The sequence below is a fragment of the Lupinus angustifolius genome, chromosome LG15 (assembly GCF_001865875.1).
Source record: "Lupinus angustifolius cultivar Tanjil chromosome LG15, LupAngTanjil_v1.0, whole genome shotgun sequence".
Lineage (NCBI taxonomy): Eukaryota > Viridiplantae > Streptophyta > Magnoliopsida > Fabales > Fabaceae > Lupinus > Lupinus angustifolius.
This window is the reverse complement of record NC_032023.1, coordinates 15402270-15413616: the sequence shown is the minus strand read 5'-3', so window position 1 is coordinate 15413616 and position 11347 is coordinate 15402270. Positions and strand designations below refer to the sequence as shown.

Genomic DNA, 11347 nt, shown 5'->3' with positions numbered 1-11347 from the left:
GAAGATGAAGATGAAGATGAAGATGAAGATGAAGATGAAGATGAAGATGAAGATGAAGATGAAGATGAAGATGAAGATGAAGATGAAGATGAAGATGAAGATGAAGATGAAGATGAAGATGAAGATGAAGATGAAGATGAAGATGAAGATGAAGATGAAGATGAAGATGAAGATGAAGATGAAGATGAAGATGAAGATGATGATGATGATGCTGCACAGGATAAAGCAAGAGCTTTTGATGACTGGAAGGATGATAATCCGCGAGGTGCAGGGAATTCAAAACTTACCCCTTGTGGGTAAATGATGAGGTTTACCTGTTATCTATTCTTCCATGGCTAAAGAACAGTGAACTTATGTTACATCTTTGACTGTAGTGAAATCTATAGCTAATAGTTGATTTGTTCCTAGTTTGTATTAAGATTATATATAGAGCAGGTTCTTCATTTGATTGCATCTCACATGTGTATATTTCTTCTCTGATTTTTGTAGAAGTAGCTTGATGTTCAATTTGCTTTGTTGAGCTTTTTGGTATGAAACTATGGTATTTGAAGGTTAGACTCAAAGTCTCAATTAATCTGATTCGAGCTGGAATATTTGGTTATGGAATAAATCTTGCCCCCAGTGCCTATTAACTTATTAAATTTTACATTCTTTGAAATCTTAGTATTAAACAGTTTAGTGTACTAGGTACAGTTCTTTTATTCATATCCAAACGCGATAATTATCTTATAATATGCATATATCTACACGTTTATTCCAACATGACAAGTGAAGCTTGCTTGGAATTGTTCATTTACACTGCAATCAATTACACGTTTTTTGTATTTTGGGAAAAGGAATATTAGTTTAATTTATATAAAGTTTCCTTATTATTATGTAAAATTTATTTAATATTCTCTACACTAAATATCTACACCTTGGGTCTCCATTCACAGATTTGATACTAGATATTAAAAATATAATTTAACTCTGCACGCATCATTGAGATAGAGACTTGAGGCAAAACTGCGATATGTGATATCATACGTCCCGGTCACATTTTCTGTCCAATAATGACAATTATTTTGATCGGTAAAGAAAATATAATCTAAAATTAATATAAATATCAAATAACTTATTTTTTAACTAATTAAAATAAATCAATAATACAGAGCCACACACTTTAATATAATATAAGTATAATACCTTTATATTGTTCATACACGGTCATTATATTATTTATTTAAAGGGTCGATAATGATTAATATAAATGATAAGTGTATATAAAACTCTTACTCTCATATAATATATTTTTCTCATATGTATGAACCCAAAATAGACAACAGTCAAAATCCAAGATCTGTGATGAGAACATGGGGCAATGACTTTCTTCGTCTAACATCAAATTCTGAGACTTCGTTGTCAAGCTCTCATGCTTAGTTAGGTGCATAAAAAATAAATATCATACAGCCAAATTGCCAAAAAACATTTTTGGAGGAGTTATGACAAGTCTTAGCTTATGTGAGTCTAATTTTCTCAAAAAACATATTATGATCATTTTTTAGTAGTTATGTAGATTAAAAAAGTTTTATATCATTACATTTGTTAATAGTTAATGTTTTATTTGATTGGTGAGAAGAAAATAAGAAGAAATGAGAAAGAATATGGGGAGAAAGATGAGAAATAGAGTATATATTTGTAATGTTTACTAGAAGAGATGAATAAAAGGGAATGAAGAGAAAAATATATTTTCTTATCTTAACCTTTTGTTTTGTTTAGTTGGATAGAAAGATGATGTTATACTTTAGATTTGAAGAATATCCCTAAATAGTGGCGGATCTTAATCAAAATTTTATAAGGGGCAATAATATTTAATTATAATTTATAATTAAAATTAATTGAATAATGAAAATATAAAGAAATATACATGATTAGATCAGAGATAAAATTTTCAACTATTTTCCCCATAATATAAATCACTATGTTGTTTGCAAGAAATTCATCTTCTATGTTACTATGTAATTTTGTTTAGTTGATTTCATTATCAAAATGATATTTATATAGTAGTTGAACACAATAGATAAAATAAGATGAATTACTTGGTAATGCTAGATATGACTAACAACATATGGTAGAAAATTTTCAAACTTAAATGGCTAAAGAGACCAAGAATAAAATGCTGAAATTGAGATCTCAAACTAATCTTCATTGTTCATTGAAACTTATTGAATAGAAATTTTGGACAAAAATATATATTATCAATATTAAATAACATATGAGTATCATTTGGATATATTATTAATTTCTTTCATTAAGTGTAAATTGATTATTGATTATGAAGTTATGTTATTATAAGCAACATCAACATTTAAATGTGTGAAAGAATTTGGTTCACTGCGTATAATTTTAAAAGAACTACACAAATTGCACTATATTTATTTATCAAAGTACAAATTAAAGAAATATGTGACTTCTAATTAGTATATCCTTTTAAAGACGTCATTGATATGTAGGTAAAGGGAGTACATATGCTCTAAAAAGTGTGTAAAACTCTATGTGTCACATTTTATAATTTAAAAGCTTAGTAATTACATATTTTTCTAACCAAACACAACACATAACATATGGAGTGGCACACTTTGTGTAATAATAGATGTGTTCCCTTAGAAAAAAGATAAAAAAAATATTTAATAAAATTTAAAAAAAAATCTAGGAGGTAGCTGCCCCCACCTATCTCTTCCAAAGTCCGTCCTTGTCCCTATATATATTACTAGTATTTAAAATAACAAGGATGTAAAATACAAAAATTGAGCATTTTTAAATGTAAAATCATTAATTTCTCTAAGCTTGATGATAAAGAATTTATGTTGTGTCTCATGTATTTTTTTATTCTCTCATATCTTTCTTTTTTTGATAACCAAATGAGAGAAAATCACTCTTTATATTTAATTTCTCTCCACTCAAATTTCTCTCTACTAAATGAGGCTAAATGTATATTGGAAAATTAGTAAGAGCATTTTGATAACAACCTTGATTAGCATAACTTTGGAAAATCTATATATAGAAAGGATTAAAATTAAACCATATGATATGATAAAATCATAAAATAGATGTTATGAGGGATTTAGCAGTAATGCAAAGTTGAGAGATTGGATGAGATGGATCAAAATTTGAAGCCGGCGTTACCGACTTCACATATTCCAATGACAGATCTTGTATTTTCGAAATTACGAAATCGTTTTTTGCAAAAGTACCCTCGGGACAATAATAAAGGCAAATATATTTGTTTCTAGTATTTCTTAAAGATAAATATATATATATATATATAATATTTTGATTGTGTATGAGTTTCATACACTTTTATTATATTATCTATTATTTATATTTAATTATAATTGATTATTAAAAAAAGTAATAAAATTGGAGAATGTCAACAAATTTGCACTTAACATCGTTTAAGGAAGAAAAGATATAAATTTTGTTTTAGAAATTGATGTTTTAATACCCACATGTGATTGATTTATTTTCTAATGCAAATTTTATTGAATGGTTGTTTAAGAGTTAATGATGATTCACTGACAATATAGAAAACATTTAAATTGTCAATGTGCACATATTAAATCATATTTTTTATTGTTCAAAAAATGTTTTGGTTGATTGGTACTAGGGTTCATTAAGGTCACAACTCTACGAGAAGCAAGGAATGTATATATAGATTTTTTGATCAATAAAGTCCTAAAAATAAATTAAAATTGAAAGTACACTTATTTGAAGAATTTGAAATGGCCACAAAGTAATTAAGAGCACGTGTGCTAATTAAGTAAGGTATAGTTCTTGAACATCTTAATTTAGCTTTATGCTATAACCCTTGCATTCAAGAAGTTCCAGATTTCACAGATCTTAATCCTCAAAGGGAAAAGGTTAAAAGAGAAGCATATCCCTATCTAGACCTTTATTTGATGGGGATCCATCATGATTTGAATTTACACCTAACACCGTTATCTTTAATGCTTGCAAATTAAGAAATATTGTAGTAAATGCATTTCATTTCAAGTCCTCCAACAACCGTTTTCTATTTTTTTAGTGCTACTACAAAGAAGTTGATATGGTGGTGGCAATGGTGAGTTATAACTAAACTTTTAAATAGCGGTTGTGGTGGCAATGGTAAATATATGTGATGAAAATATGATTTCAGCAACTACTAAAACCTTATTTTATAATGTTTATAGTGTGGACAGATATTTAAAACCTTTCTTATGGCAAAATTTTCTAAATAGCTCTTTCTTCTCAAGGTATCATGTGAATGGATGCAAACAATCCCTGGTACTCTTAGGAATCATTTAAGGGCAAGATAAAGTGGTCCAGGAGAAGATATTAATTTGGGTTTGTTGTTATTGACTCTGTTGTGCTATGCGACAAAACATGAATTTTGCTTCATGCTTGGTGCATTCTATAAAATGTGCAAGATATGACCAAAAACTAAAGAAATTAACATTTTGGTTCATTAAAACAGGTGAACCGAAGAGAATGGAACAAAACATTCTATTTTATCATCCTCTATCTTGTTTTATCCGTTAATCAAGGGCCTATTTGGTGTTCTAACAAAGACATCATATGATAAAATAGAGAGCATATGTTAGGATACGAGTAGAATAAGCTTTTATCAGGTCTAGTGTTTAATACACACCATAGATAATATTAATGTAGTTGAAGTGTTTTCACTATTCTGATGTGAATTGACTAATTATATTATTCTATTATGCTCATTTTTAACATAACTCTCATCAAATAAAGGATACACTGGACAAATATAATAAACTGTGATTTACCAAACTCGGGATAGAAAATAAATTTGTATCTCAATTAACCTATCTACCAAACATGTCCCAAAGTTTCATACATGCTGCCAATCATGACAGTGACCCTTTTGTGTACCATATATATTAAGAAATGAAATCATAGACATATACTTTATGTAATTGCATTCATGCACCTTCAAATATGTACTGCCTTCTAATATTTTATTTTTTGAAAGTCTAGTCCTTAATTATTAGTATTATATTTGTATTTCTAGTTCAGCCATATTTATTGCAAACAATGTCTTTTTGTGTATGCTAGTCATGAACATACAGGTAAGCAACTTATTAAATACAATACTTTATAACCAAATTGATTGAAGATATTTATTCTTTTTGTGCATCTGTTTCTCTCTCTTGCCAATAATGATGACAAGAATCCAGGAATCTAGTGCTTTTGCTTGCCAAAATGGTTAAGAAGTGAGCCATTAGAATGGGGGGTTGGTGGTGGTAGGAGGAGAAGATTTAAGAATGAGAGATATCAAAGGGTTAGGAAGTAAAGAAAGGGAAGGGAAAATGAAGAAAATTCTCCTCCTTAGGTGGGAGTATAAAATTTAGACGATTGAAGGTAAAATAATAGTAATATAAGAATATTTTTTATTTTTCTTTAAAAATGTAATTAATAATAAGAAATTGACAATAATGTACAATTATAAAATATTTTGATATTTTGACATTTTATTTCAAAAAAATCCCAATTTGGGATCTTTAAAAATAAACGCATGTATAGTTTTGGAGGGTTTGAGATACTCTTCCCTTTTCCTCTCCTTCATCCAACTCCCAAACAACAGGAATATTTTCCAAAAGCCACCCATTTCATTCTCTTACTCTCCAAAACCCCATTCCAAATGAGGGAAAGGGAAGGAGAGAGATCAAATGGTTAAGAATGGGAGTATGAGAAAGGGAAAAGGACAATATAATGTATAATTTAAGAATATTTTCCCCCCTTTAAAGTGTAATTAACAATGAGAAATAGACAATAATGTATAATTATATAATATTACTAAAAATATTTTGTTATTTTGACATCTAATCTTTATAAAACATCAAATTATGGACTTTAAAAATAGACACTTACAGACTTTGAAACCCTCAAAAACCTTTCACTCTCCTTTATTCAACTCTCAAGTAAGGGGAAGACTTTCCAAAGTCATCCCTTCTCTTTCCTTTCCCTAAATCTCCATTCTCAAACAAAGCTTAAAGGTGAACTAGTACTTTTCGGGATGTTGTGTCACCCTGAGGCAAACCTTTAACTTATTGGTCTAGTTGGGAATCGAATAAACTTTATACTACTAGGTCAACGACTTATTTGGGCATGAGGAGGGAATATGAAAAATTAATAAAAGTAAGCAGGAACAACATGTGGGGGCTCATAGGCCAATCTTTCACTGAAAACCAGGGATCAAAGTTTATATCTTTTTCTTTATATTCTATGTAGAGTTCACCACTTTTCAACTGAATGTGCAGTCTCACACGTGTAAGAACCTTTCTTTTCTGCATTCTCTAGCCATTTATAGAAGATACCCTTCACATCATTCACATTGAGATTTTCTGTTTGGTGTGACTTTTTGAGTTAACTTGTCCTTTTTTCTTAGCCTTGCAGCAATTTCTCTTTTCTCACCCCCACACTGGCTTTTTACCTCATAGTTGTGTGAAGTTGCAAGTGAGAAAGTGTAAGTTCTTGAAATTTGTTTTAGGAAACTTGTAACTATTGCTTTAATCATACATAGCACACATCAATCTCACTAGCATTGCTGTTTCTCAATTATTGTACTTTATATAATGTCAATCATGTGTTTTTGGTCTATATGGTTCCTAAATTATTGAATCATTTTGTGATCTATTTTTGTCAAAAGTGGGTCTATGCTTTTCCCTATTCGTGTATATGAATCATGTGAGTTTTTGTAAGGTAGTGTTATTATTAATGTGGGAAATGGAGTTTATTAGAGTTGTTTTTCTAACTTGTGGATTTTAGTTTTTCAGAAGCAAGGAAAACCAATCTCATGATAATGGGAGAGAAGGAAGTTTCTTTTTTGGATAGAATTGGATATGACAAGAGTGAAACTGAAAACATGTATCCCATGTATTTTGGTATTTCTTGTGCATTCTTTGCCCTTCAAATCCTCACAAAACCACATGTTGAAGTCGAAAGATTATCCGAGATTCGCGATAGCATACTTCAAGGAAGTGCTCAACTTTTGGGCTTGATTGTGTGGAAAGTTCAAAAGGGGGTGCCAAGTGAAGGAGATAGCAACAACAAACTCCTTTTCAAGCTCGAAAGTGCTGAGAGAGAAATTGAGAATCTGAAAAATATGAGACATGAGGATGCCAAGGCCAATGAGAAAGTTGTTGGTATATTTGCTGCACAAGAGCAAAGCTGGTTTAGTGAAAGGAGGAAGCTAAGGCAACAAATTGGGGCTCTGTTGAATGAGTTCAAAGTTTTTGAGAGAAAAAAGGATGCAGAAATTGCTGAATTGAATCAGAAGTTGAAGGAAATGGTGGAGTGTAGAGACAAGGTGACCGAAGAAGAGGAGCAGAAGAGGAAGCAACTGGAAGAAAAGCTAACAAAAGCTGAAAGGGATGCAGAAGAGTTAAGAGAATCTGTTAAGCATGAAGTTCAAGAGCATTCTTCTGATCTTAGGAAGCACAAATCCGCTTTCATAGAATTGGTGTCAAACCAAAGACAGATTGAGGCCGAGCTCGGGCGCGCAGTGAAACAAGTGCAAGCTACAAAGCAGGAGCTTTGTTCAGTGTTTGAGCAGAAGGAGGAGTCAGATTTGATGGCACAAAAATTATCAATGGAGATTACCAAGATGCACAAGGATTTGGAACAAAAGGATCAAATTTTGTCAGCAATGTTGAGAAAGTCTAAGCTGGACACTGCCGAAAAGCAAATGCTATTAAAGGAGGTTAAGTTATCAAAGGCTAGAAGGAAACAAGCTGAGCATGAAACAGAAAAGTGGAGGGCAGTTTCAGAAGGAAAAAATGACAGGCATTCATTAAAAAGCATGTTGGTTAACTTGAGTTCTAGGATGGATGTTTTCCCTGGTGCTAGAGGTATGCAACATAGTTCAATAGGGTCATCAAATATTGTAAAGGAAAGAGACCATTTTTCACCCTTTTCTGATCATCAAAACTTGCCACAAAGAAATGATGAGTTGTGTAAGACTAATTTCCTCAAACTTGTATCTAAATTTGTTTCTTTTCTGTTAAAGCCTCTATTTTCCATGACCCTTTCTCCTATTTTGTTTCTAGCCATTCCTGCAAATACTCAGCGCTTGGAAGATTGGATGCGAGCCGAGGCAGAAAGATATGCAACTCTGATTGAACAAAGGCATCACTTAGAGTTGGATGCTTTTGCAGATCAAATGAGACTCAAAGATGAGAAATTAGAGGCATTTCGTTGGCAGTTGTTGCGAACGGAATTAGAAACGAAGCAGCTGCAGTCTCATGTAGAGGAATTGGTGAAAGATGTGACACAGCTAAGACATGACAAGATCAAATTAGAGGCCTTACTGATGGAGAGAGAAGATGAACTGACTTCTATAAAAGAGCAATTTGCATCACAATTAAGGCCATTAAACAGATTTAGAAACCAGTCAATTTTACCTCCACAATCTTCAGAACTAGCCCAAGTTGCTGTCTGGTCCAAAGTTAAGGTTGTCAAGAGAAAACCAGGTGAAAAGGAGCAACAAATTCTTGAAACTTTGATTGAGGAAGATTGTGAAAAAGAAGTACAACACTTGACACATGGCCAGCATAATCCTAATATAGTATTCCAATCTCCAGAAAATGAAATTGAAGAAGAAAAACATGTTTCTAGGGAGGAAGGTCCTATGCAAATTCTTAGTCCAAATCAAATAGAAGTTGCTGTTGCTGAAAAGATAGCATCTACTAGCCAACCTTCTAATAACACAAAACAATTACCATGGAAGATGGATCTTCATGCTCTTGGAGTTTCTTACAAGATAAAGAGGCTCAAGCAGCAACTTGTTCTTGTCGAAAGGTTGACCGAAAGGCAAGCGAATGATGAACAAGCAGAAACTAGTGATGGGAGTAATGTTGGCATGAAGGCTTATATGTCCTTAACTACTTTGCTGAGTAAACAAGTTGGAAGATACCAAACCCTTCAAGAGAAAACAGATGATCTTTGCAGACGGATGGTAAGCCTATTCTATGCAGTTTTATTAGTTTTTAGTTTGACACTAAAAACCATTGACAATATACTCAACAATCTTGTAGCTATGGAATCTTTTTGGCTCATGTTTAATATCCATATCTGATATGAAAAATGGAGCAATGTTTGCTTAAATTCTATCTGAATTCTAGTGTTTGACTATAACTATATGTGTCAACAATCTTTTAGCAGTGGAGTCTTCTTTGCTCACTTTTAATATTTGTATTCTTTATTAACTAACGGTGCAGTGGTATAAGGCCCCACTAAATTCTCAGGAAGACCAAAAGGTCTATGATTCGATTCCTGAACACTTGTAGAATTGGGCTAGTGATTAAGAGTTTAGGTAATTTGTACTTGGTCATATATTTAAATCTCATTACCATCATTTTACCAAAAAATACTAATATCACATTAAAAGACTTTTTATTGTAGTTTTGTTCTATTATCGTATCAGAATATATAAATTCAAGTGTTTGACAATATGCTTAATATGTATCAACAATCTTTTAGTCATGGACTCTAATTAACCCTCTTTAATATCAGTATCACATGTAGCCAACCTCACATAGTAGAAAAAGATTGTTATTTTAATAATCATATCCCATATAGAAAATTGGAGCAATGATAACTTTTATCTAAATTCTAGTATCAAACTTCATGTACCATTATTTCAGCATGAGAATGATCTGTATGCAAATCGAGGAGATTTCAACTCAGCAAGAAAAAAAGAGAAAGCCTCAACACTGGAACATTTCCTAGAAGAAACATTTCAATTGCAGAGGTACATAGTTGCAACAGGACAAAAACTGATGGAACTCCAATCAAAGGTTGTTTCTGTATTTGTTGGAGTGGCAAAAGAGATGGAGAAAAATGCTGGTATTGACATGAAACGTTTTGGTGATAGTATTAGAAACATGTTCCAAGAAGTTCAAAGAGGTCTTGAAGTTAGAACAGCTAGAATTATAGGAGATCTTGAAGGAACACTAGCTCGTGAAGGAATCATATGTTGGAGGAGGTAGCAATAATGCAATGTGTTTATTTCTATATAGTCCATAGTATAGTGATTACTATATAGTTAATAAAATCAAATTGTACATGCTAGTCTTGCATAAGTTCCAATGGAATTCTATTTTATAAGGATTTTCCTGTTAGTTGACTTCAAGGAACCTATGGACCCACCACCATATGAAAATTAAATGTTGTAATTCATTAGAATATAAAAGAAATGATATATTCTTATAACATTAATTTATAAATTCTGACATGCATCAAGTTTTTCTTAGTAATGATTAGTAAAGTAACAAGGACCAACAAAGTATTGATCTAGTGGTGTAAGGTCCCGCTAAATCTTTAAGATGGCCAAAAAGTTAAATGTTTGATTCTTGAAAGTGACACTTATTGAGATAAATTCTGACATGCATCAAGGTTGTCTTAGTAATGATTAGTAAAGTAACAAGGACTAACAAAGTATTGATCTAGTGGTGTAAGGCCCCGCTAAATCCTTAAGATGACCAAAAAGTTAAAAGTTTGATTCATGAAAGCGACACTTGTTAGGAGGGGTAGTCACACACCCCAAAAACAATTAGTTTCTTACCAAAAATGATCAAAATATACTCTTAGTAGTATCAAAATGTAAAGTCTCAAAATGGTACCTGTCATGCTCCTTGATTGAAGATAAAAGAGAAGATATTGAGAAGAGGAAAAAACTTTCATTTCATTGATATCTCGAAGATACAAAGATATACCATATTTATAATGAACTTCTAAAAATAGAAACTCAGCCTAACCAACTAACTAACTCTCCAACTAAATTACACTAAAAACATAAAATTAACAAACAAACAAATAAAACTTGATGCTTTTGAACAAGAACAACCAAGGTATCATAAACAAGCCTAGGAGATCTTTGAATCAAGTTGCTAATAACACTCTTTTGCTTGATTGAGAAATATCCACCAAGTTGGCCAAGACTCAGCCAATCATGAACTTGGATGCCATTGTGATTGGACAAGGATCTACTGTCCCAAACCCTGTTCCAAACCCTGTCTCAGGCCAATCATATTATGACATGTTAGTTAAAAAAAATTAAATATTTATAAAATTTATTAATTTTATTTCATTGTGATTGGTCAGGGACGTGGTTGGGGACGTGATTGGGGGACATGGTTTGGGACATGAGATCCCCATCCATTGTGATTCATGCTGCTTGGACAGTTTGGTCGAGACTGAGAGGTATGGCCAATCTGCTTGTTCAAGTCATCCTGATCCAATCTGACCAAGCCACTCTGATCCAGTCTGATGGCCATGCTTGAAGTATTCCCAGCTAATGATGCAA

General features: G+C 32.0%; 1 protein-coding gene and 1 pseudogene across 3 annotated transcripts; both read left to right on the top strand.

Annotated features, from left to right (window-relative positions):
- The window catches only part of LOC109327582, a 7139-nt pseudogene extending 6528 nt beyond the window's left edge, over positions 1–611 (top strand).
- LOC109328493 (polyamine-modulated factor 1-binding protein 1) lies at positions 6165–10163 on the top strand. Of its 3 annotated transcripts, none has more exons than XM_019561978.1 (4): positions 6165–6506; positions 6811–7997; positions 8091–8998; positions 9687–10163. In XM_019561978.1, the coding sequence occupies exons 2-4, from the start codon at positions 6839–6841 to the stop codon at positions 10029–10031; spliced, it is 2412 nt and encodes an 803-aa protein (XP_019417523.1). In that variant the 5' UTR covers positions 6165–6506; positions 6811–6838; the 3' UTR covers positions 10032–10163. The 3 variants fall into 3 exon arrangements, with proteins under 3 accessions (XP_019417523.1, XP_019417525.1, XP_019417524.1); XM_019561980.1 differs by having other exon boundaries at positions 6165–6508; positions 6819–7997; XM_019561979.1 differs by lacking the exon at positions 6165–6506 and having other exon boundaries at positions 6519–7997.

Coding starts and splice junctions, on each gene's coding strand:
- LOC109328493 (XM_019561978.1), top strand. CDS start 6,839: ATGATAATGGGAGAGAAGGAAGTTTCTTTTTTGGATAGAATTGGATAT. Junction 7,998..8,090: donor ACAAAGAAATGATGAGTTGT/GTAAGACTAATT, acceptor TTTTGTTTCTAG/CCATTCCTGCAAATACTCAG. Junction 8,999..9,686: donor ATGATCTTTGCAGACGGATG/GTAAGCCTATTC, acceptor CCATTATTTCAG/CATGAGAATGATCTGTATGC.